The sequence below is a fragment of the Numenius arquata genome, chromosome 2 (genome assembly GCF_964106895.1).
Source record: "Numenius arquata chromosome 2, bNumArq3.hap1.1, whole genome shotgun sequence".
NCBI classification, from domain to species: domain Eukaryota; kingdom Metazoa; phylum Chordata; class Aves; order Charadriiformes; family Scolopacidae; genus Numenius; species Numenius arquata.
In genome coordinates this window covers 48,443,537-48,471,075 of record NC_133577.1, presented here as the reverse complement: position 1 = coordinate 48,471,075, position 27,539 = coordinate 48,443,537, and the positions used below count along the sequence as shown (strand labels likewise).

The 27,539-nt window shown below is 50.8% G+C and overlaps 1 protein-coding gene across 1 annotated transcript in view; it reads right to left on the bottom strand.

Annotated features, from left to right (window-relative positions):
• GALNT14 (polypeptide N-acetylgalactosaminyltransferase 14) overlaps positions 1–27,539 on the bottom strand; it is a 92,340-nt gene that overhangs the window by 42,672 nt on the left and 22,129 nt on the right. Inside the window, exon 2 of the mRNA XM_074168237.1 lies at positions 13,672–13,841. Coding sequence (XP_074024338.1) covers positions 13,672–13,841 — 170 coding nt within the window. The remainder of the gene's footprint in view (positions 1–13,671; positions 13,842–27,539) is intronic.

The window sequence follows — 27,539 nt, the reverse complement described above, 5'->3', positions numbered from 1 at the left end:
TTGCCAAAGTTAAGAAAAAACACCCTTGAGAAAGGTTGGTAGGATTTCTCTGTGCTGGATTGGCACACGTCCCAGATTTGCATTCCCAAAAAGGGACTGAAAAACTCTCCAGGGTGGCATGAAACAGCCCCAGGGGCTGCTGGGGCAGGGAGAAATGGGAGCAATCCAAAAAGGGAGGAATCCCTGGTTGAGCAGACGACTTGGGGCTATGCAAGGGCTTGAGCAACAGTGAGGAGGCACATCTGCAACAAATATTCAATGGTGGTTAGCGTCAGAGCCGTCAAGGAATTATTTAGCAGGCTTTAACTAGATGTAATTGGATAAAACTGTAAGGAAGACCAACAGGAAAACACTGCCAAGGCACTGAACCAGTTCTGGATGTAGATTAGACTCCCAGAGGAACCTGTCCAAGTCCCCGCCTCTCCCCTCCCCAGCACATGCTACCGCAAAAATACTAGAAAAAAGGCAAAGGGCAGGAGAAGATGCAGCAGATGATGAAAGAGGTCTTCTCAGCCTCTGTGTTCTTCTGGAGTCGATGTGCTACCATGAATGTGATGGCCACAGCTACTGCTTACCCTGAAGGCAAGCAGCTCCAAGCCTTGGCAGGGTACCACCATGCACATTGCCCACCAGGGCAGGAACATGCAAACAGGAACCCTAGTTCAACTCAACTGTGGGTTGACCAGAGAAGGTCAACCATCTTGGGTTGAGCAAGGAGGACATTTTTCTACACAGCTTCTGGAAATTGAAGTAGTGCTATATTTGGCTAGTGCACAATTAGTATTTCCTCTAACTCATCGCCTCTTTCGGTCTCTTTTCTTTCTTTTCCCTGCAAGATAGGTATCTGAAAAATTAATCAAACAGCTAAATTCGAAGAAAGGGGGAAATGGAAGAAGGCAAAAATAACCTTCTGTGCACATGACGTGCTGCTGCCTGCAAACCTCAAAAGCAACGAGATGATGCATTTATAATTTATTAAAAATTTGCTGGATTTTTGTCTTTGGAAAAGGGGAGAGAGAAAAAAAAAAAAAAAGAACCTACTAAAAAGGAAGGAGAGAATAGCACGGCTGCACAAGTTAAACTAGATTGTGTGTCTTGATTTTCAAAGCAGCTCATGAATAATTCAGAATTCTAGAGCCCTCCACACAGACTCAGGGTCTGTCTTGCTTCTTGACTTCCCCCCACCCTTCCTTCCTCAGAACTGAGGCAAAAAGAAAAAAGAAGCCAACAAAAGTGGGGGGAGAAAAAAAAAGGAAACAAAACAAAAGAACCGAACCTTCTTTGTTTTCAGTAAAATTTTAAATCGTGGCCAAATTTCTGATGCCAGTTTTACTGGAATATCAGAGCTGACATCAAAGGTTTTCACTCGGTGAAAGTAAAGCAAAATCTGGCACCTTGCACCTTCCTGGAAAGCCACCAATCCTGTATTAAAGATCTTTAGAAGCCAGGACAACCTGAAATTACATTCCAGAGGGTCAGAATCACAGACGTAAAGATACATTAGGGAGGCTGCTTTCTGACCAGAGCTTCCTGGCACCACGTGGCAAAGCAAAGAAGTGAAAGTCCCCATCCCCACAACGCCTCGTTGGTCATAAGTGGGAGAAGCACAAACCCAACTCCATGCTGCAATAGCTCAAAACCACTTCAAGCATGCAGGGCTCTGCAGTGCTTTCAGCAAAAATCCACCCAAACGGCCCTGAATCATTGCCTGTGATCGCCCTTTTGCTACAGTTGATGGAGAAGGACTTGAGGCACTGGGTAGCTGAAAAAAACAAACAAGAGTTTGATGGAAGAAACTGTCTCATGGCCTTAATTATCAATAGTAGCGAGCCTCGGAGAATTAGTTCCATTGCTTACTAATACTCGACTTCGATTTCAGCCTACGCAAACGTATTGGGTCAATAGAAAAACTGAGACAAGCATGAAAGTTAAACAAACAACTTCATTCTGTCAGAATTACTTGGAGCAAGTTATCAAAGTAATCGATGGCACATAATAACTGTAAGACAGATGGTCAATATCTTATAGCAGTCAAAGGCAGAGGATGGCTCTAGCAGAGAGTGATCAATGGCACCCCAGGAGCGCCAAAGCACTTGGTGATAAAGCGATGTCCATCATGAAGTCATCAGCGGGCCCCAGCATGGCTCAGGAGGGCACTGCATCACTCTCTGCAATGGGCACTGGGAAAAGCAAGGTTAAATTTTACTTCCCTATAAAACCCCCAGGATCCTCTCTGTCCATTGCAGGGAAGGAGGCACATTGAGTTTAAAGAGGAGACCCAGTGGCTCCATGGATTGACTGGTGTTGGCACACCCATCCTGAGGGCCACCATTGGGGCTGCTGGTTGATCCTGGTCTATCAGAGACCCCCCATCCCTTCCTCTGGTGGGAAGAAGCCCTCCCCCCCGGTGCAGCGACTGCTGCGGTGGTGCTACATCATCCCACAAGCGGCTCCAGCAGCCGCCGACGCACGTCACAGCATCACTTCCACTCCAGCACATCGTTTGTTCTAGAGGAGCCCAACCTGTGCTTTTCAACTGATACTCAAAATCACTTGCTTTTAAATACAGCCTGTCATTTTCAGATGACTAAAGTGTCAAAAACATTTGTGATCTAAATGAATTTTTTTTCCTTTTCAGGATGAGAAAAACAGATCCCTTTGGCCTTAAGTTTTCCTGTGTTTTTACTTTTAGATTCACTGAGAGTTTTCCTTTTGTTTTACCTTGAAATTGCCAAGTCCTGGCTTTTCTTTTTCTTAAATAACCGAAGAATGGAAACACGGTTATTCTCTCAGCTCTACTGAGCCCTGTCCACCCGCACCACCCCCAGATTTAGGCTTCAGAAGTGTGGGGCACCGACAACACAGACGTAACCCAGGCAAGGGGAGCGGAGCAGATGGGATCCCACCACCTGCTCAGTCTCCATTTCCAGTTTCAGCCTCTCGAATGAAAGCAGCGGTGCCTGCACCCGGACATCGCTCACCTTGAAATGGAGCAGTTTGTCCTCAGGGCTCAGCAACTGGCAGGTCACTGTCTTTTATTAATATTCCCAGCTCTCCCCCCTCCCTCCCCGTCCCCCATCGTGACAGAGACATGCAGAAAGATCACCGCGCCACAGACAGATATCTGGGGAGCGAGCTTTTATCTCTGGGTGAATGTGTCGCAGAAGTGGAGCTAATTAACTGGGGTTCTGTTTTTGAAAAAGGTTAATATTTTATCACATGTCTTCTGTCTTGAGGAATAATTAGCCCTGGCAGCACTAGCTTTGCTGTTTCCCAAGGGACCGAGTAAGAGACTGGAGGCTGGAGAGAGACACGTGGTATTGATGGATAGACAGCATCTCAACTCCGGGTTAACAGCACAGCTAACCAGCAGTTACTTGTCAACACAAACTAACTTGCTGTAGAATACTTAGAGAGGCCAAACCCAGCTCCAAAGGCTGTACATATTCTGCTCATCGTCGTCTATGCCCTCAGGTTCAGGGGATGCTTTAAACTGAGGCGCTGAGACTCAGACAAGAGCTGCACAGCTCTGGCACCAGAGCACCAGGTCCAAGCCCCTTCTCTGCCAGAGCTGGGGCAGTCTCTTCCCTCGTTGTTCTGATGCCCATCTACACAACAAGAAGGAAACCCTAAGGGGCCCCCCAACTCTTCCATCCCAATGACAAACCTGTTCTCATGGGAGGAACCCACCACTGAAGCAAATTCCCATGGGGACTGCAGAGAAGAAGGTTCCCCCAGTGCCTGCAGAGAAGTCCTCATCAGGGGGGTGCAGCACACATCTCCCCAGGAGGCTGCTGAGAACAGGGCTGGGATGCAAGCAGAGCAAATGGAGAAACTGGAAAAGGAGGAGGGAAGAGTCATTTCAGATCATAGAATCATAGAATGGTTAGAGTTGGAAGGGACCTTAAAGATCGACCCAGAACTATTTTGTGCATGCGTTTTTCTTGGCAAAATGCAAAGGACAGGTGGGTGGGGAATTTCCAAAACTGTCTCATGGGGAAAGAAAACCAAAACAACTTCGGTGAAGAAAATCTATCACTTGGAGAAGGGGGATAAACTGTTTTCAGCTTTTTTTTTCCTCTCTGAAACAGTAATTTTTGGCAAGCAAAACATCAGTCCAAACAAAATAAAGGCACTCTCCTCCAAGGAAGAGACAATTAGGATAGAGACTGTGGCTCCTTCTAAGTGAGGTCCTCAAAATCGAGGATGCCTGTCCTGTGTGGATGGTTTTCCTACCCAGCTAGGTACTGTGGGGTTGGGACAAGGGACAACTTAGAGAAACTTTGGGGATGTTCAGCCTGGAGAAGAGAAGGCTCCAAGGAAACCTTATAGCCCCTTCCAGTCCCTAAAGGGGGCTACAGGAGAGATGGGGAGGGACTCTTGATCAGGGAGTGGAGCAATAGGATGAGGGGGAACAGTTTTAAACTGAAAGAGGGGAGATTTAGATTAGATTTTAGGAAGAAATTCTTTCCTGTGAGGGTGGTGAGACACTGGAACAGGTTGCCCAGAGAAGCTGTGGCTGCCCCATCCCTGGAGGTGTTCAAGGCCAGGCTGGATGGGGCTTTGAGCAACCTGGTCTAGTGGGAGGTGTCCCTGCCCATGGCAGGGGGGTTGGAACTCCATGATCTTTAAGGTCCCTTCCAACTCTAACCATTCCATGATTATATGATTCTATGAAACAAAGGACAGTGAGTAGGAAATTTAATATTATTTATATTATGGTGTTTGCTGGAGCAGACCAGAGTCACCCCCACTGCTAGGAGCCAGGCTGCGAGACACCGAGGTCCTCTGGACTCCCCCAGTACCCACGCTGCTGATCCCCTTTGCCCCGCAGATGCCTTTTAGCTGAGAACACAGCTCAGGAATGGTTTCAGCTCGCTGCGCAGACAGGTGCCATAACTCACACTCCCAGCACAGCTCTTTCAGATATAACTAGCATTGCCCTCCAGAAGGAAAAAAAAAAAAAAAAAAAAGAGTAACACAGTCACTTAACTGACACATCCTCCTGCATTCAAAACACCCGCCTATACATTTCCATCAGCTCCTCGTACAGTCTAGCTCTCTCCTCAACTCCTTCCCAAGGGTCGCCCTCATCTTTCTCACTCAAGAAAAAGAAAAGGAGGGGGAGGAATAGGACTGCAAATCCACTGCTGCAGAATAAGCACCATCACATTGGCCATATCCCTCCAGCATCCATGACGGAGACACAACCAACCCTGCTCCAGAACATCACCAGCCTCCACTTTTTCTCCACTTTCGGGCAACATCACAGAGTACAGATTCCGTGGAATTTTTGTCTCTGAGTGGGAGACGGATTTTTGTCTCTGACCGAGTTTTGTCAATCCTTAGGGAAGAGAAAAGTTTAGGAGTTCAGTTCCAACCTGAAACAGGGAATCAGGGTCACCACATCTCGCACTGGATGCACTGCAGAGGATGCACAGTGGAAAGCAGGGCATGAAAACAGCTGCAAATCCCAAGCAGCATGAAAAGCAGATAGTGTCAATGATCTGGAAGTTTCCCTTCCAACCTAGACAATTCTATGATTCTATGAAGCGCTGTGGGGACTCTGCTGAAGTCCAAGCAACCTCACCACGGGCAAAGCCTTTCAATGTCAACCCAGAAGAGATACATGAGTATGGCAGTTAAGCAAATCATTCTTAGGTGATGAGCCCCAGAAGAGGACAAGAGGGAACTCCTCTCACTGCTGTCCCACCAAGAATGACCTGAGGCCACCAAACACACTGATGTCACCCAAGCAGCAGCACAGACTCTTGCTTGTTGATCACATGGGTGACGGTCTCCAGTCACCTCAGCACCTCTATCAGAGCGACCACACAGCGGTACACAGATTGGAAACACAGATTTGCTACTGACATAACAATTAATCCTGGAAAACGTGGCAGGCAGCGAGGATGAGAGGCTTCAGCACGCGTGCTCCAGTGTGCACCTAACCCTCCTCTCATTTAAATGCACTCTCTGTGACTGAATTGGGTCCATCGTGTCTGCAAGATAGGAAAGATAACGGTAAGGCAAGTGCTGCAAGGACAGGCTTCTCAAGCACCTTCCAAGCTTCTTACATGAACACAGGCAGCTGGGGGAGAACTGCAAATTATGTGCACTGCAATCAGGGTTTGTAAATTATGTCAGGTCTTACAGAACGCTGGGCCAAGCCTGAGAGGCAGGAGCCCAAGAGGGCTCAGTGGTTTCTGCATCGAGAGAAAAACCTGGTCTGATTTCATAGCTGACCCTGCTCCAAGCAGGAGGCTAGATCAGAGACCTCCTGCGGTCTCTTCCTACCTGAATTATTCTATGATTTTATGAAGTGCCCATTTCTCATTAATACCAAGGAAACCTGTCTTGCTCTCCTTTCTTAGCTGCCAACAACTGCAAATCTCAGCACTCCTTGTTCTCTCTGCTACCTGAAAACAATCTTTCTGGATTCTGATCACATACCTGCTCCCAAATCTCCTTGGAGTTTCAAGTTTGAGTCCACCCAGAAGACCATGTACAAAATGCCACTATGTGTGGTGAGGACTCCAGATGGACTGAATCTACAAAGCGCAGAACTGAGCTCTTTTGAGTGAAAAACTCTGATTTTGGCCCACCTATAGTCATAGGAGGTCCAAACCTTGAGTGTCAGCAGGTATAAACCCTAGCACAAAAGTAGAAGTAGTGGGTTTTGACAAAAGGAGCTCCATACTGTGCCTTTTGTTAGCAGACAGCAAGTTTTCCCAGCTAGGGGAACTGACTGTGCTAGTAACCAACCTGTATAGCAAAGGTTTGAATTCCTGGAAGGCTGAAGAGCTTGGAAACAGGGTAACTATGACCGGAAGAGATAGTAATGACAGTTCCCTAAAACAGAAAATCCCAGCACACGACAATCCCCTCTTACATACATGGTACAGCTGGATCTCAAACAGTTGATCGGTGGTTGGCGAGCTGGCTGCCCAAAGCCATCTCTCTCACTGACTTTCAGCTGCTGAACTGCATTACGAGAAGTTAAAAAAAACATATTAAAATACTTTCCCTGACATAAACAACCTGTGCTAGCTATTTCTACTGCTACCAAACGGTTACCAAGTTGCACAGAAGAACAGGCAAGAGCATTTCTCTCTTAAGACATCGCCCAGCTTGTGAAAGTTTCAAACTTAGGCCACAAAAGCCAGCTGATTGACGGCAGAAATAAAACCTTGGCCCTTTCAGGTGGTTCCACTTTATGCCCAAGACACACAGCAACCCCTGCCCTCCTTGATGCACTGTTCTCATATCTTCATCCCCAGAGATCACAGCCTAAGGAGGTGACAGAAAAACACAGCGTCGAGCACTAACCTCTTGGGGCCTGGTCTCCAAGAGACAAAAGCAATCATGCTGTTTCCTGATGAAGATACTTCTGTTTCAACCGTGTTTTCCACAGTTCGTTTGTGTAACTGCTCACCTGCAGGGTCATGCTGTGCTCTTGCCTGTCATCAGGAATAAGAAGGATACCAAGACCAAAGGGGCAGGGTGATTACAGATCTTCTCTTATCCAGCTAATTCAGCCTCAGAGCATCCTCTGCACCACGTATGTCTCCTGGCGGAGCACCCACCCAGGGAACCCCCAGCCCACACAAGAGAGAGCAAAGCCAGCAGCACATACATATAGCAGCATGGGAACACCTCCTCCAGCTTTTGCCACTGCTGAGTCCAAAGGTGTTGAAGCCTTCAGGCGCTCCCTCTCCCCCATCCTCCTCACCAGGCTCCCTCCTTCACGTCTCAGAGTTTATAGCTCCATCCATCCTCACGGATAGAGGTCCATCCACCCCCACCACACACTAGGCACCTCTGCTCAGACATGGCCCGCTCCCTGCTGTCCCACCACCCCTCTGCCCTGAGCAGATGGAGCCAGCAGGGAGACCACCTGCACACACATGACTTCTTGCCCTGGTCTACATCACAGCACATCCAGAGTTAGCAACTCAAAAGACAATGCCTGAATAAGCAGATTTTAAAAATAACAGAATCCCTCTGGACTTAGTCTGCATTACACAGGAAACCAGATTAGCTCAGCTACAACCCAGAGGCCATGGTGAGAAATGTATGGAGTCAGCAAAGGGAAGGGCAACAGCAGACCAGGAAAACCTCCAGTTTCAGTTCTGTTCTCAACCGCTCAAGATCCATCCCAGTAACATCCCTGCAAACCTTCCCTCAAGTTCAAAGGGGGCTTGGCCACCTGCTTCTGCAGGTCTAATGGTCAGGTACCGCTGAGTACAGCGGAGCAGAGCCCCATCTCCGTCCTCCCCGCGGAGTAAGATGGGCTTTTCCACACATGTCAATCTCCAGACATTAAGTTCCTCCTCTGGATACTCTCAAGAAACCAGGCAAGAAAGATCAGATGTCTAAATCCCTATATGGGATACAAAAGGCATTCCTAGCTGCTGAGACCTAGTGTTCACCTCAGTTCACCTCAAAGTGGTTTTGGTCTAATGGACAAGGAAGTTGAAGGAAGACAAGGCAATGTAAATCCAAGGGGATCATAAACACAGTAAGCCAAAGGCAATGCTGTCAAAATCTACTTGTCTCAAATCTACTTGTCTCCTCTTCGAATCTTCACTTCCAAGAAGATATTACAATATTCTCAGCGCACTTGACTGCTTGCCGCTCCTGGGATGCAATCATCAGCACAGCCAAAAAAAGGAGCCACTTCAAATAGAGCTGCCCTCATGCCATCTGCACGCGGGTGTCCACGCAGGCTTTCACATGCTGCAGGCCAAACACGTCCACACAGGACATGGGGAAGGTGTGCAGCAGTAGAGATCCACGCAGGTACCACACCTGGCAGAGGTAGGACCATCCTCGGGACCATGTGTTCCTCACAGTCATCCCCATGAAAAGCACAGTCAGGCATTTTCCATGACCCCAACAAGAGCTGCCGGGTGTACTGCTTCAGGGCTAAAACCCTGACTTTTCTGGACCTTGAGAACTCAAGACAGCAGCTTTCTGCCCCAGGGGAACGTCACAGGCATCACCTCTTTCCCATCCTTCCATGAACTGTCCCCACAAGCAGAGCCATCAGCCCTGAGCAGCTCTCCCACCCAACAGACCCTCTCCAGCTGGCACCACACTGCGATTTGAGTGAGGTGTGTCGCTCCCCACCAAGGCAACAGGAGAGACTACAAGGGCAGAGCTTTTCTAGGGGGGCACGAGTTGGCGTGACTGGGCCACCAGGCTGCCAGGATGTTCTCATCTTCAGCAGACGATGCAACGCCTGATCTTTGTATCTACCAGTATCCCTGCCAGCCTCACGCTTCAATTGTAGCTTGATTTTAGAGCTGCTTTCTCTCCCTCAGACATGCACACAGACGCACCCCCTCAAGCAGCTTCTAAATTCAAGTTTAGCTGGGAAGGGAGGGCCTCTTGTAAGGAGGAGTGAGAGAGGGAACCTCAAAAATTCTGAGGATTCTTGCCTTATGCTAGGATTTGAGAAGGCTCCATCACTGGCCTCCTTGCTCTACCAGCTCTTGAGACGGCACTGCTAAGCTCATATCGGTGCTGCGGAGGGAAAAAAAATCACAATGAATAGAGGAAAACAGGCAGCTGGGGATGCCTGAGGCTGGCTGACATGATTTACAATAGCTCAAGAAGTCGGCTGGAGGCTTTTACCTTTCCTCCAAGCCACTCGACTCATCCCCAGTTTCACCTCCCTGCTTTGCCGCCGGCAGTGGGTGCAAACCCCAGCTCAGGCCGAGACTCGTGGGTCCCAGCCTTAGCCTGGCAGCCGCAACAGCATCGGCACATCTGTTAAACCCAACAGAGCGTTTGGGAGGCGGAGGGTCAGCCCCAGCAGCATATGGAGCAACGGCGCGGCAAGTACCGGCCTCCCCAGGAGCCGTCTGCCGCAGATGGAAAACGCCCAGGAGCCATCACGACGAAATCTTCTGGCTGGGAGGAGGGGGGATGGGGGGGCAGGCATCCTCCCTCTTGGCTTTTCCAAGCCGCTGAGCAATCCTGGAAACCTCAGCTCCTCTCCCCACATGCGCCTGGCACTGACTCACTCGCTGCCGTTCTCAGTCCTGTGCTTCGCCGGTGGGAGTTGTAGAAGGTGGGACGTTGCAATGATGTAATCCCAACGGCGTGTGGCTACCACAGCGGAGGCGGACTAGCCACCCACTCCAGGAGCGTGAGCTGGCTGTGCATGATGTGGACGTGCCGGCTAGATCTGAGTCCAGCCTGCTCTGCTGTGGTCATGGGGATTTTTTTTTAACCTTGACTCTTGGTGGGGATGTAAGATACCACCATAGAACCATATGTGCTCCTCTCTTGGAGAAAGACATCCCTTCGTGTGCTCCAAGGGCTTAGTCAACGTGCAACCAGGAATGCAGTCAACAGCAGGGAAACATGGGCAGGTCACCAGGAGTAATGCTCCAGCTATGAGATCTTCCAGGCTGAGGGACATGACGCGGTCTACAGAAGTCATGGCATTTCCCTGGCTGAAATCACCCACAAACCAAGCACAAAGTTTCAGTCCTGCGCTGGCCGGAGGCAGGCGAGGAGAGCCACCATGGTTTCTCCAGCTCTGATTCCTTGGAGCACTGTGATTCCTTTCCATGTGAAACCATTCCACTAGCTGCAATTTAAAAACGTAATCAATCCAGCAAACATTGCTAAGCAACTGGCTGTCGGTGCCACATCCCACACTGCCGAAAGTATTTGCCCTCTCCGTGACCTTCTGGCAAGGAGTTTGCTGCTCAGGCCTTGCCAGATTTTGTGTATTCAGCTATTGTTGGCAAGTCCAGATGCTTGGCTGGATTAGCAAACAGAACTCCAGGAAATCTTCTGCGACCATCCTGGTGAAGAACACTCCACAGAGGGGTTGTAAGGAGCAGCACTCCCACAACCCTAGGATCAGTACGACAAGGTGCTGGTCTCTGGGCATTACTGTGGTCTGCACATCTCCAAGTCTTGGTGCCGCCACACGTTGTGCAGAGGGGATGAAAGATGGAGAGCAAACATGCTGAAAACCTAGTTGGAGAGCAAGCTGCTTCAGGCAACAACATCTGGCTGAGAGGCTGAAGGAGAGCCTGCTTGCCCATGGGGATGTGCTCAAGAGGTGGGTAAGACCCTCTCCAAAGTCTCTTGCCCTTGACGCAAGCTTTCTTTGGAAACAGCAGCTGGGAAGGAGCATTTTGGCACAGCTCCTGGCATGGTGGTGCCCCTGGTGTAGGGCCTATGCTAGGACACACCTTCCTCCAAGGCAAGCTGGAGCAGAATTGAGGTCCACCTCTTTGGCTTCACTATCATACAAGAAAAGTCTGAGCACTTCCAGCCTGGCTCTCCCAAAGCAGCCGCAACCTGGTTTGCCATCAAAACCAAGTCTCTAAGCACAGCCTCCAGCAGGTCACGCAGCCTGAACCCTGGGGGTTCCTCCCCATCTCTCACGCTGGGTGTGCAGAACTCTGCTCTCCCCCTTGTAGGAGGGACCACCGACTGGACTCTCTTCACATGTTCTTCTTCCACAGCCACCAGCAACTTCGCCCTGCTCTTCAAGAGCAGTCCATGCTCATCCACGCTTTCCCACCAGAGCATCGCCTTTGGCAGTTCCCTGGACACCTGCATCACGAGCAAGGACTTCTTTCCAGAGAGGCCTCTGCAAACTCTGCATCTTCCTCTCCTTGTCAACCACAATGCCCAGACCCTTCTCCCTCCTCCATCTCACCCATCAGCGCCTGCCTCCCCCAGATCTCCCGGCAGCCCCATTTCCTCTGCGGCCACTCTAATGCTCGGCTAATGGTGCATCATCCGCAGCATCGTTCAGGCATATTCGATAAATCAGAATCCAATTACTGGGTTAAGGAAATTGGAAGCAAACGCAATTAGCCCCAGCCCCTCCCACGTGCTGTGCCCTCGCTTCCTCCTTAATGAGAGCTTTTCTTTTGCAGGAGCACTCAGAGCCGCATCTGCCCGCCCGGGAACAAGGTGGCTGCCACCGCACAGCAGGGGTACAGCGAGGGGGCAACCAAGTCAACCGTCACTTTTAATAGGGCAGATGGTTAATATCCCTGGCATTAATCCTCTCCAGGAATAGCACACTCGCTCTCCGCTCAGCTCTAACAGGCGTCCATCAGGGCTGACAGCTCCTCTCTGGAGAAAGGAGCATCTGGTCCTTACTATGAAAAGGAGCTAAAAGAATAAATAAATAAATAAAGCACGTTGCTTGCTCTAGTGTTGGAGCACTGCTGCTGTTTGAGCTTTTCAGCCTAAAGTGCCGCATTTGGACTAGAAGAAGGGAAATTCAGAGTTGGGTCAGGATGCCAGGAGTTGAATCGCTCTGACCTGGGAGCAAAGTGCTATGCTTGGGTCCAGCGCAGAGCTCCCACCGGAGCAGGACTTCCCTCCAGTGGGCTCCCAGGAGAAGGCAGGAGAGGACGGCTGCTCGGCTATAAAGCCAGGAACAGCTCCTTCAGAAGGGACCCCACTGGGGGACCGCTGCTGGGGGTCAGGCATACGCTGTGCCCTCAGAGGATGAGGCAAAACTGCATTGAGGGAACCTTGTGGGTATTTCCCACACCAGCAGGACACTCCGGCATCACTCTGCCCAGCAGACTAACAATTAACCCCACCGACCATCAACAAGCTGTCGCTGCGAAGGGCAGATTTTTGGGGAGGGACTCTTTATCAGGGAGTGGAGCAATAGGACGAGGGGTAACAGTTTAAAACTGAAAGAGGGGAGATTGAGATGAGATCTCGGGAAGAAATTCCTTCCTGTGAGGGTGGTGAGACACCGGAACAGGTTGCCCAGAGAAGCTGTGACTGCCCCATCCCTGGAGGTGTTCAAGACCAGGCTGGACGGGCCTTTGAGCAAGGTGGTCTAGTGGGAGGTGTCCCTGCCCATGGCAGGGAGGTTGGAACTGGATGATCTTTAAGGTCCCTTCCAACCCAAACCATTCTATGATTCTATGATTTTCCCTGATGAGTTTGGAGGGGTGACCGGAGCTGCAGTTACAGCTGCAGTCACGGCACAGGAGGGTGCACCAGAACTCCCACCTTGCCCTACTCACACTGACAGCAGCAGGCGACCGCGGGTCCCACAAGGCAACTGCAATCCTCCCTGCCTCTCCCAAAAGGTCCTTTGCGTGCCAGAGGACATTTTTGACCCCAACGGAGCTGGAGCAGCTTGTAACCCAACAAGTTCTTACCTTCCTCTGCCCCTCACTCACCACCAGTTCCTTGTTCCCCATGTTAACTCCTCTCTCTGCAGAGAAAAGTAAGTGCTGAGGGGTTACTTTACACCCTTGCACCATCTCATTGCATCCTCTTGCAGAGCAAGAGTTCCCAGCACTCGTGAAGATTTTGCCCATCGTGGAGATGTGCTCTTGCACACCCATTACTTTTCTGAAGGAAAAAAAAAAAAAGGCTTTTCTTTTCATTCCCTATGGTCCTGGAATAATTTATACAGGTTTAATTAATAGGTTTAGGACTGCCAGACATGCCAAGAAAATCAAGAAAAGGAAAAGATTCAGCCCTAAGAATACAACCCAGACAGAACCAACCCCAAGAGCACCCGGTGGGTGTGGGGGAAGGGGCCCAGACCCACCTAGCATCCCAAAACCACGGCCCTGAAGAGGAACAGGACTATCCACCCATACAATGAAGGTTCGTGAGGAAGATGAGGAGAAACCAGGGGTGAGGCAGAACCTGTGATGGCGGGTGTCGCGGACGGCACGGTCACTGGGGATCCTCTCGCTCTCCCGCTGGTTAAAGGCATGGAGCCGGTACGGGTCCTCGCCGCCCTTCCACCTCCGGGCACTCAGGTACCTCCGCTCTTCAAACTGATCCCAAAGGTCGTCCCAGTCCACGTCTGAGCCCTGCGCGCACAAAGTCAGCCCCGTTAGAGAAAGGAGAGGTGGGAGGACGTCTGACCCCGCTCTGGAGGTCCTCCTGAGCCCTGATGGAGGTCGGTCGGCCCCCCGGGCAAGCATCGCAAGCGCAGGCTAACAAGGAGCCTCATTAGGGCTTCAGGTTTTGGTTGCTTTTTTTTCCCTAGGTCTTCAAACAGCATGTCAAAGACAGCCTGCCAATTTGAATTTAAAATGACTAATTTGAAAACAAATTCAGGTCTCTGGTGGTTCTCCCTCTCAAACAGCACCGTCTCGAGAAATATAAAAGCGCAAAGGTCTTGCTAGGGTTTTAATTTCTCTCCAGCAAAAAAATACAAAGGTATTTTACACCACATGCCCCCTCGCCGCTGTAACCTTTCAGGTGGGAAAGGGCCATGAGACAGTAGCAGTTTCATCAAGCACAGTCCCACCTTTCCACAGCCATACCCTGGCCCCAGGGCCACCTCCAGCAACGGGACCCTGGAAGAAGGGAGCCGTGGTCCTCCCAGCCTGATTCCCATCCATCTTTGCTGCAACAAATCTCCCACCAAGGACTTCAGCCCTACCGCAGGGAAAAGAGTGGGCAAGCATGTGCCCGTGTGGTGTCCCCCCCTCCAAAAGGATGGAGGAGCTGTATTTTGGGGGTTACTCAACAGCTCCGACAGCTGTTGGGGTGTTTAAGCATCCATTGGCAGCTTGGTGCCATCAGGGGGTTTAAGCATCGCTCAGCAGCAAGATGCTGTCGGTGGGGGTGGGGGGGTGGGGGGGGGAGGTGGTTTAAGCATCCCTCAGCAGCATGATGCTGCTGGGGACGGGGAGTTTAAGCATCCCTCAGGAGTTCCTGAGCCAGCGAGCACAATGTAGCACTGATAAGATCTCATCGTTACAGCAGCACAACCTCTTTGATCTCAGCCTATGTGTAAGACGGAGAGATGCAAACATTTACAGACATCTCAGCCCCAAAGAAAATTGTGATCTTATCCAATAATTGATCTTTTCTTCTTCTTTTCTCCCCCCCCCCCCTCCCCTCAGCTCACACCATCTCAAAGCCGATTTTGCCTGCTAATAGTGCAAAATGAAGCTTTTGAAACAGGTGATTTTTATCCCGTAATTGATTTTACTCACATCTGGCAGCATGTTCTCTCTAGTCATAGAAAGGGGAGGAGGGAGCAACAGCTCCTGCAAGTGAACCATGGCAGCACCAAGCTGGGCATCTCCAGCCACACGATGCTCCACACCATCCTGGGTCACGGCAACATGAGCACCCCCAAAAAGCCACCAGAGCCCAGGGATGCAGGGGTTTCCAGACACAGGGTCATATTCTTCCTCACCCAGTGTGACCCCATGGCCTTCTCAGGAGCTCCTCCAGTGCTTAACCCCGTGCAGGGAAGATCAGAAGAAACCACTGAGCCACCAGCCGTACTAGGAGAAAGTTACTCCGGACCGGGAAAAACTTACTCAAAGCTGGAAGAAAGTTCTGAAACCAGTAAAGTCACTGCAGGAGGTTCACAAGGAGGATGTATGTAACCCACCTGCAGGCTTTCAGCAGGACCGACGTACACAGGGTGATAAATATTGCTTATGTTTTTTTTCTAAGGCATCTTGCAAAATGTGATTTACCGCCGCAGTAAAAGATCAGGGAAAAGTGAGCCGATTGCACCGCCGAGCCACCGACAGCCCGACGTTTATAAGATTTCGTGATGACCCCGGGGGGGTCTGGCGCCACTGAAGCAACCGCCGTGCAGTTGCAGTCCCTAAATTTTAATGCTGTGAAGAAAAGTAAAAGTTGGTTTTACCAAACTTAATAAGAAGATAAATGGCTTTTAAAAGCAGCCACATACCACTTAAGGCTGTTGGATGTATATGTATATTTACTTTTTTTATGTGTTAAACCCAATAGCCTTGGATCAGCCAGAAGGGTGCAGGCGGGCAAGCATCCGATGGCTCTCAGGCTGGAGGGCTGGCAAATTCCTGCAGGAAGCCACGGCTCCAGGAAAACTGGAGCTTCTGCATGTGCTGCAAGGGCAGGGGGGCTCTGGCCAGGCCAGCAGAAGCAGGGTTCGGTCCACAGGAGGGTCCTGGCACGTGCTTTGAGGTTTGGGATGGCATCTCTCCTGCATCCATCCACCCCCACTACCATCCTGTTACTGGGGGGGGTGGTCCGAGCGGTAAATGGATGCATAGATAAATACCAGTGCCTTATGCCATGGCGTTTGTTTCTCATCCTGCCCTGCATATACCTTTCATCCAAGGGTTGCATTCTTAGTTCACACCACAGTGAATAACTAATACCTCCACGAAACCTGCATCTTGATTCCCCCAGGCTCTCCTTTTTCAGTCGAGGAAAGCTATCAGTAGGATGGTTCCTAAATATCGGTAGCTAAATACACACGTGAAATCAATAGCAAATGGACATCAAATAGAGATTAAGGAGTTATTTTAACCACTACCTGGCCAAAGAGCTTTAGTTATAAAACAAGCTCAGGGATTGGGTTAACTTTCTTAACTTTTTTGGGTTAACCTTTGCAAAAAAAATACCTGTACATAGTGGTGGGGGAAAGCAAGGCAGTGGCCTCAGATGAGAAGCTCCCAGCTACGCAAGCAGTGGGAGGCAGGAGACCACCCTGACCTGCACCCAGGGACTACCCTGTTCCTCGGCACCTGATCAGGGATGGAAAAAGAGAGTTAAAGCAGAGGGAGAAATCCCCTTCACTCACCCAGGGATGCCACATCAGGTACGGGTTACTGGATAAGGTCTTCATCATAATATTTCCGCCATGTATTATCACCTTTTCCTCACACCAGAATTCTGTCTTGGGAGTTATTTAACTGATGTGCAGAAATCTAAATTTAATTTATTATGATCTAACTCACTTTAGAAGCCAAATTACCCTGCACTAGAAAAGGATCAAGTCAATACTCCACTTGCCTTTCTATTTATCTTCTACAGGGCTCCTCTCTCCAAGTTTCATATTCATTTTCTCTCATGTACTGGTAATAAATTTTCATTTTTTTCCTTGGAATTAGGTAATTTCTCTTTCAACATTGCAGTTTAATGGCTGATATTAATTATAGGAAACACAGTCAATGCTTAAAGACTTTGAGAGACTCAATGAGTCTGCAGGAAAGAGAGGGAAAAAAAATACCCAAGGGGTAGCCAGCTGCTCTCAGCAAACAAGTGCCTCCCCTTCCGACACTGTATTGGGGGGGGATCAATGAGAGGGACCCCTCCAGGCAAGGAGACATGGACAAAAGCCATCATGGAGAAGACCTCCTGCCTCAGACCAGCACCAAGCCGAGAAGAGAGCTCACTGAGAGCCTTCTCCTTTGCCAGCCCACTAAAAGCAGACCCCCCAAAACCACCGACTGAAGGCACACCCCCCAAAAACACCCACTAAAGGCACACCCCACAAAACTGCCCACTGCCTCACCAGCAAAGGGCAAATGGCAACCCCCCGCCAGCAAGCACGGAGGCAGCTTTTCACCACAACTGTACGTTAAAGATCGAAAGCCTCTCGGTGCAAAGATGTAATTTGTCATCTGCCTCTTAAATCATGGCTCAGAAACCAAAAAAAAAGAAAAAAAAAGGGAAAAAATAACATTAGGAAAAAAAAAAGAGGGGTGGTGATGCGGGGGGAGAGCAGGTCATTAGCAGTAAAACTACAATTTTCTGGCAACTGCTAATGCCTTGTTTATGTGGATTTCTGCGAATATGACATTTTAATGGCATAATAATTGTGTGATTACAGTACAGCAGGGATCGCTGGAGCGGGAAGGAGGAAGGAGCGACCCAGCCGGTGGCTGCTGCGGGCCCGCAGCATCCCCGCGGGATGCTCGGTCCCCTCCTGCCTGTCCCCTCAGGCACCCCTCCCTGGCACCAGAGGCCAGAGCAGGCTGGACACTGAGCAAGGGGCCAGCGTGTTGTGGTGGTGAGGTGGCCCAACAGGGAAAGGGCATTTCAGGTGAAAAGCCTGGCCCAAGCGGAGCCGGGCGGGCAGGTCACACTGGTCCCCAAGGCCAGGAAAAGAAAGAGAAGAAAGAGTGGGTGGCATGAGCCAAAAGCAGACTCTGATTCACTTTCTTCTTTCCTGGTCCTGTTCTAAAATAGAAAACTGAAACCTTGGATAAAATAAAAGCCATTTTCCCTCCTGGGGGTGCTCAGTGTTGTCGTTAGACTGAGGTGAATCGGACGGGCACCACGTGCATCCTTTCCAGAGGCAGCAAACCCAAGGCTGGTTTTGCCAGGGATTTGCCAGGGAGCCCCAATATTTGGTCAGGCAGAGGGGTTTTGCAGGTGCAATGATGACCCCAGGAGGGGTCTGGCAGCAGCCAAATGTGCCTCTGCCTCGGACCCCCTCACATCCAGCTTTCCCTGGAAAACCTCATCCCTGACCAAGCTGAGCCTCCATCCTGCCTTCCCTGGGACTCAGACATTAAAAGAAAAATAGGAGGGAGGGAGGGAGGGAGAAAAATAAATAAATAGGTAGATAGAGAGGTATCAGCCTAGCAAAAGCTCCAATAAACAAGCAAAAATTCTAGAAACTCAGATGCCATTCGGCACGTTTCTGCCCAGCCGCGCCGGGTCACTCCTCTGCCTGGGGACAGTTGGAGCACGTGTGCCTGTTCGGCGCAGCTCGGGGGTACCGGAGGCAGAGGACAATCTTTCAGCGGGAATTGCAACCAGGCATTACACAAATGAGATTTAAATGTCTCGCTGAAGCACGAGGCCCTGGCAAACAGGAGGTTCAATTATAGAGCCGTTACCGGCCGAGGCGCTAATGCCATCTGAAAGGATTATAATGCTTCAAACAGGGCAGGGCTCATCCTTCCTTGTCCCCTGGTGCCGGCGCATGCACTAAGAGGGTCAGCAGCCCCAGAGGAGAAAGAAGCAGGGCAGCATCACACTGCCTCTGTCCTCTTCCCTGTCTCCCCGAACTGCCCAGATGGAGCATCAAGACACAAGATCCATCAGTCAAGTTCATGCTTCGCCCCGTGCACCCAGTGCCATGCATCCCGGTGGCCTCATCCCCAAGATACAAGGGGGAGATGGACAGGACACCATGGCCATGCTCTTTTCCCTGTCTGAAGGGTGCGTGGTGGTGCCAACATCAGGCTGTGGGTCCCTGGAGAGCAGCCTTCATACCCGTCTTTTGTCAGTGTCAGGTTGACGGTCAGACTAGATGATCTGAAAGGTCCTTTCCAACCTAGACGATTCTATGATTCTACGTCCTCCAGCGCATCAGGTACTGCTCAACAGCAAACCATCACAGACCCTGGAAGGGTCACATCCCAGACTTCCTTTCTCTTATCCCTCTTCTCCACACTGCACAGCCCCCAAGACAATCAAGCACTTAAATACAAACCTAAGCAACTCCAGGCATTCGGAGGAGCCCACAGAAATCCCTGTTTAGATGCCTGAAGTTAAGTACCTGCTTAAGTGCTTCACTGGCTCAGTGCCCTCTTCTCCAGCTTTGCGCTGACACCAACCATGCATCGGAAACGGATGTAGCTCTGGGCCTCAGCTATCATCCACCCTTAATTAGTCTTCCTACCCGGTGGGGATTTTAGCCCCAGATCCTTTATGTGAGGGCTGTGAAGCTCCTCCTCCTCTTGCACTGGTACCTGGGTGTAACACCCAAGTGCACCTTGGTGGCAGCTCCTCTGGGACCCCACAGGAATGCACAGCAGACCCAGGTCTGCCCGGATCCCACCCTGCCTCACGGAGGGCCAGCATCTCCCACTGCCTGGAGGTGATTTACTGACTCTCCAGGGAGACTTGCAGATCTGAGTCTGCTCTGACCCCACTTGCTAGGGGAAGAAAGAACACAACAACAAAAAATCAAATAAAATATTAATACGGATACCTAATTAAAGCAAAGCACTTCAGCAAAGCATGTCCTGCAGCTGGGGTCCCTGGAGAAGCTCTGAGCATTCACCATTAAGCTTCTCCCTGCCAATGACCTTTCCCTGCTCGCGCACATCCGCAGGCACACTGCTCCATCTTCAAAGGATGGAGCATTGCTGCCTCCTCCTCTGCTAGCTCAGCAGGCAACACGAGTCCCTGAGGACCTTCTAGCAAGTGTCCCACTTTCTCACTTGGCCCTGAGGCCCAGGCCATGCCATCACCACCCTTGCTGCCCTCCCTGCCCACTGCCCAGTTTCCTTTATCCGTCTCTCTCCAACTCACCCTCTAACGCCCACTCCTGCGTGGGCAGCATCTGGATCTCTCCTGTGTGTTGCACGCACACACACATTTACACAATTAAGACACCTACTGCATCAGGCCCCAGGACTGAGAAAGGCTGAAAAGCCACCACAGAGAAGACTTGACCTTCGGGACCTGGAAGAAGACTTGACCTTCAAGAACTGGAAGAAGACTTGACCTTCAAGAATTACGGCTGCAGCTGCTGCCTAGAAGGAAATATCCCCATTCAGGCTCTGGAGAAGGCTCTCCAGTGCCCTCCTCTGAATGTCCCCATGCTCAACTACGATCAGCACAGGCTGTTGGCTGCTAATTCAGTGCAAGGAGCCAACCCAGGGCTAGGGCAGCTGTGCCATCATTAAGTAGATCACAGCTAGAAACAGCTATTTGTGTATCTTCTGGTCTGCATCTGCGGTAAATGATACACTGGGTCCGAAACACCCTCCAGAGGTTTAAATCTGCTAAAGTCTCCAGCCAAACACAATAGCATGAAAAGCCGCCAGAGAATTATTGATGCTTTTTCCAGTAAGGGCACCAAAGCTTTAATTTTAAAAATGGACGGCCAGGGCAGCCACCAAAACGGGGAATTTATTTGCAAATCAGGAGCAGGGGACTCGGACTCGCAAGGAGGGAAAGATGACAGATTCATTGCTTTGATGAAAGGCCAAATTTTGTTTCCAGGGCTTCCCCTGAGGAGAAAGCAAGTCAGCTCAGAGTTCACACCACGCTTATCAGCAAGCACTCGCTGTGCCGGCAGCGGTCCCAGGTTAAAATATACCCCCCCAGCCCCTGCAGGCAGCCTGGGCCTCAGCTTCACGCCTGGACGATGCTCCTATCTGCTGGCTGTAGCATCAGGACACCATCCTGCCTCTGCCGGGGGGGTGTCTGGATCTTTCCTGTGTTGCACATGCACACATTTACACAATTAAGACATCTACTGCACCAGGCAACAGGGCTGAGAGAGGCTGGAAAGTGGCTACGCTCCCAGTCAGCATCACACGCCCCAGCCAGATTCCCAAGGAACCCCTGTGGTGATCTCCATTATCTCCAACATGCTGAGGAACCTCCCGCCTCCCTATGAGAGGAGCACAGGGTCCAGGCCACTGACCTCTAGAAACAACCTCCAGCTATAAAATTCCCTGCGTTCCCACTCGGAAAGATGCTTTTCCTGCTCAGACCCCCAAAATCAGGTACGCGCGCACAGATGTACAGAAGCGCTTCGCTGCGTAAAGAACATAGACTTTAATTCTTTAAAATAATACATTAGCCCATAGGATAGCCTGACACATGAAGACAAATCCTGTATAATTAAAAAGGAAAGGAAGCCGATTATATCCTCCTGGAGAATATTGCTGCCTGCTTCTGTTTTATTTATATGTTACACTGTATAATGAGCTGAATATTTAGGAGGTCAGCACAAACCAAGCTGCTGACTGGAGAAAAGAGAAGGCCCAGCTCTGTCTGTGCTGAGAGCCAAGCAGGAGGATGGAGAGGATTTTTGGTCATCTTCTCCTCCTCCCACTGCCTGCAGCTCCCCTTCTCTCAACAGCTTGTGCTCGGGCTGCACCAGTCTTCCCAAGCCTCCACCAAAACAGCTCCCCGAGAAAGGATGAGCGAGGTCAGCCTGAGCCCACTGGCTCCTGCTAACTCTTCCAATAGCTCTGCAAACAGTAATTCCGGACAGCAAACAAGACTAAATAGGTCTTAAGAGTCTGCAAGAGAGTCTCTGCCTCCACTCAGAATTTTATATTTTTAAGAGTTCGGCATTTTGTTTAGTTTGTGGGTTTTAAAAAAAAAAAAACAAAAACCCACAAATAAACAAACAAAAAAGGGGGGGGGGCAAAAAAAAAGAGGCCACTCCCACCAGCAGTGGGAGACCTGCCCTCTCCATCCTTCCCTGATGCCACCTCCCCCAAGAGTCTTTGCCCCTCTGCCAGAGGGGGTCGCTTTGTCACCCCATCCCAGGCTTGCCAGGTGCCGAGAGATGGCAGAGAGCATCTTTGCCATCCTTGTGCCGCCTTGACCAGGACACCGCGGGCAGCCCCTCCACAGCCCATTGCCACCACTCAGTGCCACCTCCTGCTGGCTGCATGGCGTGGGCGAGCCCAAGAGCTGCTACCCTGAAGGTCAGCAGCAATTACAGGAGGCACTAATTGGGAAAGAAACGAAGGCACCATCCCGTGTCCCCCCTGCGCACCAGCCAGGTTCAGCTCATCCCCAGGACCATCAGAGGTCAAACGTGTTTGGGAAGAGCCTTGACCAATGACGAGTAAATAGAGTGGCGAAAGGGAGCTCCTGCACGGACAGACGGTGTTTTGTTTTCCTTCTGTGCCTTTTCAGGACGGACATGAGCTGCTTCCCAGCCATGAAGGTCAAACCCAGCCCTCCCAGGCTTCAGTGGGAGCAGCAGATGATTTAGTACTTAGGAGCCCATAGCTGCAACTCGGTCTCCAGCTGAGCTTTGCTCATCCTCCTGTGCGGAAGCCAAAGCTCCCACCAAACCACAGAGCTTGAGCATCTCAGAGGTCGGAGAAGGTCTCCCCCCCTTACCCATGGAGCTTTGGGTCCCACGTGCCAAGGTACAGCCCAGGATGGGGTGCACTGGGGGGAAAAGGTTGGGGGGAGGGAAGGGGAATAGAGCCAGCAGCCGGAGTCCTGCTCTGAACCCAGCCCTTTAAAAAGCAGGCTGCTAATCCCAACCGCACCTCTGGAGCAAGGAAGGGATCGTGCTGTTAATACACTCGGCATCCTCGACCCGACATGGCCTTTCCGCAGCAGCAAAGCCAAGGGTAATCCATCTGGTAATTGCTTCCATGGGGATCTTTACATGGCTTTAGAAACTAATGCTACTATCCTTCCCTGAGCAGCCGCCCTTCCAAGCTGAGCAGCAACGAGGGGCGAGGGATAACAGCAGCGTATTAACACAAAGGGAAAAGTGCCTCCAAGAGAGGGAAAGCTCAGCCTTCATTTTATCTTGGTTTATTCTAACAGGAGGAAAAAAAACCCCAGAGATAAGAAAAAAAAATATTAAAGCATAATAAAACAATTGCAAATAGACAAGGCAGTTATATGCAAGGTTTTAGCTGTCTTCAGGAAGCCACCAGCTTGCCTTTCCCCCTCCCTCTGTCAGCCAACTGCTTTTGAGGAGCAGAGCTTTACCAAGTGGGCACCAAGGCACAAGCCGCTCCAGGGAAGAAGCTCAGAAAGGACAAGAAATGCCATCAGTCAAAACTCCCCATTCCTGCACTCAATTTCCAGCTCTGGAAAAGCCCCAGACTCCTCCTGGCCCTGGAGGCACCCCAGGGAGCATCACCTGCACTGAGTAACTCCAGCACAAGGGTTCTTTTTTCTCTTCCCAACTCCCGCTCTTTGCAGAGTGGGAAAAGCGGAGGAAAACCATGGCTGGTGACTAATCAACCCCCCCCAGGCCCTCTCAGGGAGCTTTCCTGGTGGACACGCTCCGTGCAGTGATGCGCTGCGGGCCAGCCCAGTCCAAACCACACCAAGCAGCTACCCTGGTATTGGGAGAGAAAACCTTGGTCAGAGCATGACCTCTCCAACATATTTAAAAGGACCACCAGAAAACATGCATTGAGAGGGTGTAGGAGCCAGAGGAGGGTTTCCTGCAGCTGTGGGGTACCAACCCCTGGGACATCCTGCAAACCCTCAATGCAGAGCCAGAGTGTGGGGACCCGCCAGTGCCCACCTCTCAGATGCCACCCCACCAACAGAAAGCACCCAGGCTTCAATGTGACCATCTCCTCACCTCAGACACACACACACTTTGCAGAGGCGCAGGTGTTTCTGTAACCCTGAGCTGGTCCTCAACATGCAGGCAGGAAGGAGATGAAGCTCAGGTCACGCCGATGATGCTCCAGGGTGCATGTACTACCCAGCTGCCAGCCCATTCTCTCCCCCCTCCCCTCCCCCAACTCTCCTCAAGGAGAAATTAGATATAAAACATTTGTGACAGCAAGAACTGATCTAAACCTTTGATCCTTAGGTACCTGCTGCTGGAGTGTCTGCAAGATCCCAAGCCTGGGAGCGACATGACTGACAGCATCAGAGATACAACAGCATAATTTAGAGCATATGTGTCAGCCCAACCTTCCCCTATCTCAGCTCAGTAATAGGAATAAAATAAAAAAAAAAAAAACAACAAACCCTGGCTAGTGAAAAATGCACCATAACAAGGTATGGCGAGTTAGAAAATAAATAAGACTGTCGAGGAAAGACTGCTGGCCACAAGCAGAGGCGCTGCAGGAGCCTCAAAAAAGTGCTGTGCCCTGGGAGGACGCGGGCTTAGCTGGGGATGGGGGAGACCAGAGGCAGAGCAGGGCTGGTGTGACCTGGTCGGGCAGATCTCCAGGGCCTGGTCACCTTCCAGCAGCACCATGCTGCTTCTTGCACGAGCAAACCCTGAGCAGATCTGCGGCCGGGCATGGGACATGCCAGGTCCATGCAGCAGGGACAGCCCAAGGACAACACAGAGCTGGAAGCGAGGTCCAAAGCTCATATGGAGGCCTGAGCAATGTTTTAAGGTAAATCTGCCCCCAAAAATCATCCCCATAGGGAGAGAAGAGATGGTGCTGGGAAAAATCACAGCTTCTTCCGGAGCAAAGGCCACCTTCTGCCACCGCAAAAGCCACTGCTTCCCTTGAGGGACAGGCTTAAGCAGCATTAAGCACCTTCCCAAAAAGAGAAGCAGGCAAATAAGCGTGGAGATGCAGATCCCACCACCCCGTCCTGCTGCGCAGCACGAGCACAGCTCCCCACATTGCGAGGAAGATCAGAGATGCAAAAGGGAAACAGGAGGAGGAAGGGAAAAAAAAACAAACGAAACAACAAACCACAAAAAACCCACAACCAAAGCTGTAATTGGGCTTGTAGCAACCAACATCTGTAATCTGGAGGACAGCTGCGTTACCACCAAGGGACCATCAGTGGAGCTCTCATTTCCAGGAGGACGGTGGTTCAAAAAGCACTGCTATGTCACAACCCAAGACACAGGACAACCTTCCCTTCCCCCAACACATTGGCAACATCGATCAATATTTCTGCACATCTCTAGAAGCTAAAAAAAGAATAATAAAAATAATTTGTACCAAAACCCACTCAAAATAAAAATAAAAATCAAACCCACTGCTAAGTCACCTGCTGCAGCACACTCAAAACACCTCCTGAAAGCAGGGGGATCTGGATGGAAACCAGCAGCCAGGCAGCAAGCTTTGTTGTTATTATCGGGAAAAATAATAAAATCTGCATTTGGCACTGATTCTCTCTCACACATACACACACGTTTCACTGCAATAAGGAAAAGAGGATTTTTGGAGTCATCAGTCGTGAAAACACAATGTGGAAGCCTTGATGGTGCTCCTGACTGGGCACGCACCAGATATAGGCACACCAGAGCAAGCAAAAGCCACAACACCTCGTGGAAGGAAGGGTGGGGAGCAGAAACCCTGTGGATGGGGAAGACCTGCTGAGGAGCAGACGTGCTACTCCTTCCCAAAAACGCAGCCATCAGCGCAGACGTTCTACCAACCGTGGGGCAGGCAGGCTTGAGCAGCTCAAACCAGCACTGGTCCTGATGGCTGGTCCGTCTTGGGACTGGTCCCTCTGCAGCTGGCAGCACGTGCTACTGCTGCCCACATCAACGCCGATGCCGGGGAGAGACACACCAGAAATAACTGCTTACACAAGCCAGGACTTCCTTTTCTCCTACACAGGCAAAGAGAGTTTTAATCCCAAACCACCTGGGTACAGATGAGCATCTGAACACACACCCCCTTTCTGCAGCAGAAGGAACATCTCAAGGGCAATGAAACGGACCCCAAAAAGTGCTGAGAAACCCAAAAGGTGCTGAGAAACCCAAAAGGTGCCGGTGGCTTGTGACAACTAGGCTGGTGAACGTCTGTATGGCAGAGAGTTTCTGCTCTTGGCCTGCCAGCGACCTTTATGTCTGCTCTAAAACAGGGGCAATAATGCTCACTTAAGAGTCTCACGCTGAATTAATCGTTGCAAAGTGCTCTACGGTTCAGCAGCGAGAGGCAGGAAGGCAGCGCTAAGCACGATCGTGGCTGTACTCAGCAAGACTAATGGTCTGTGCCATGCTACAGTCCCTGGTAAGCCGTCTCCAACATCGCTTAATGCCTCGGAGGAGGTTGCACGGCAACTCAGGCAGCAGGGATGCACATTCCTCCCTGCTCTGGAAGAGCACTGGCAGCAGCATTGGCCAAGAGTCTCATCCCAGCCAGGTACAGCTGCTGCGGTTGTACCCCTTTGTAAGAGCATGGCCAGCAGGTTGAGGGAAGTCATCTTCCCCCTCTACTCTGCCCTGGTGAGGCCACATCTAGAGCACTGTGTCCAGTTCTGGGCCCCCCAGTTCAAGAAGGACAGGGAACTGCTGGAGAGAGTCCAGCAGAGGCCATGAAGATGATCAAGGGCGTGGAGCATCTCTCATATGAGGAAAGGCTGAGAGACCTGGAGAAAAGAAGACTGAGAGGGGACCTCATCAATGGTGATCAATATCTAAAGGGTGGGTGTCAAGAGGATGGGGTCAGGCTCTTCTCAGTGGTGCCCAGTGACAGGACAAGGCACAACAGGCACAAGCTGGAACACAGGAAGTTCCATCTCAACATGTGGAAAAACTTCTTTACTTTGAGGATGGCGAAGCCCTGGAAGAGGCTGCCCAGAGAGGATGTAGGGTTTCCTTCTCTGGAGACATTCAAAACCCACCTGGATGCGTTCCTGTCCAGCCTGCTCTGGGTGACCTTGCTCTGGCAGGGAGTTGGACTAGACGATCTAGGAAGATCAGGGAAGGACATGGACCTGTTGGAACGGGTCCAGCGGAGGGCCACAAAGATGATCAGAGGGATGGAGCACCTCCCCTATGAAGACAGGCTGAGAGAGCTGGGGTTGTTCAGCCTGGAGAAGAGAAGGCTCCGGGGAGACCTCATAGCAGCCTTCCAATAACTGAAGGGAGCCTACAGGAGAGCCAGAGAGGGGCTCTTTGTCAGGAAGTGTAGTGACAGGACAAGGGGTAATGGTTTTAAGTTGGAAGAGGGGAGATTTACATTAGATATTAGGAGGAAATTCTTTACTGTGAGGGTGGTGAAGCACTGGAATAGGTTGCCCAGAGAAGCTGTGGATGCCCCATCCCTGGAAGTGTTCAAGGCCAGGCTGGATGGGGCTTTGAGCAACCTGGTCTAGTGGAGGTGTCCCTGCCCATGGCAGGGGGGTTGGAGCTGGATGATCTTTAAGGTCCCTTCCAACTCTAACCATTCTATGATTCTATCTCTGAAGGTCCCTTCCAACTCTAACCATTCTATGATTCTATCTCTGAAGGTCCCTTCCAACCCCTACCATTCTGTGGTTCTGTGACCTGCCCACCAGGCTCCAGCCCTCGGTGCTTGCTATGGGGCTGGTTGTGCTTCCCAAGCATCATTCCCCTCTGCCGGCAGCAGGGTAAAACCCACGCACAA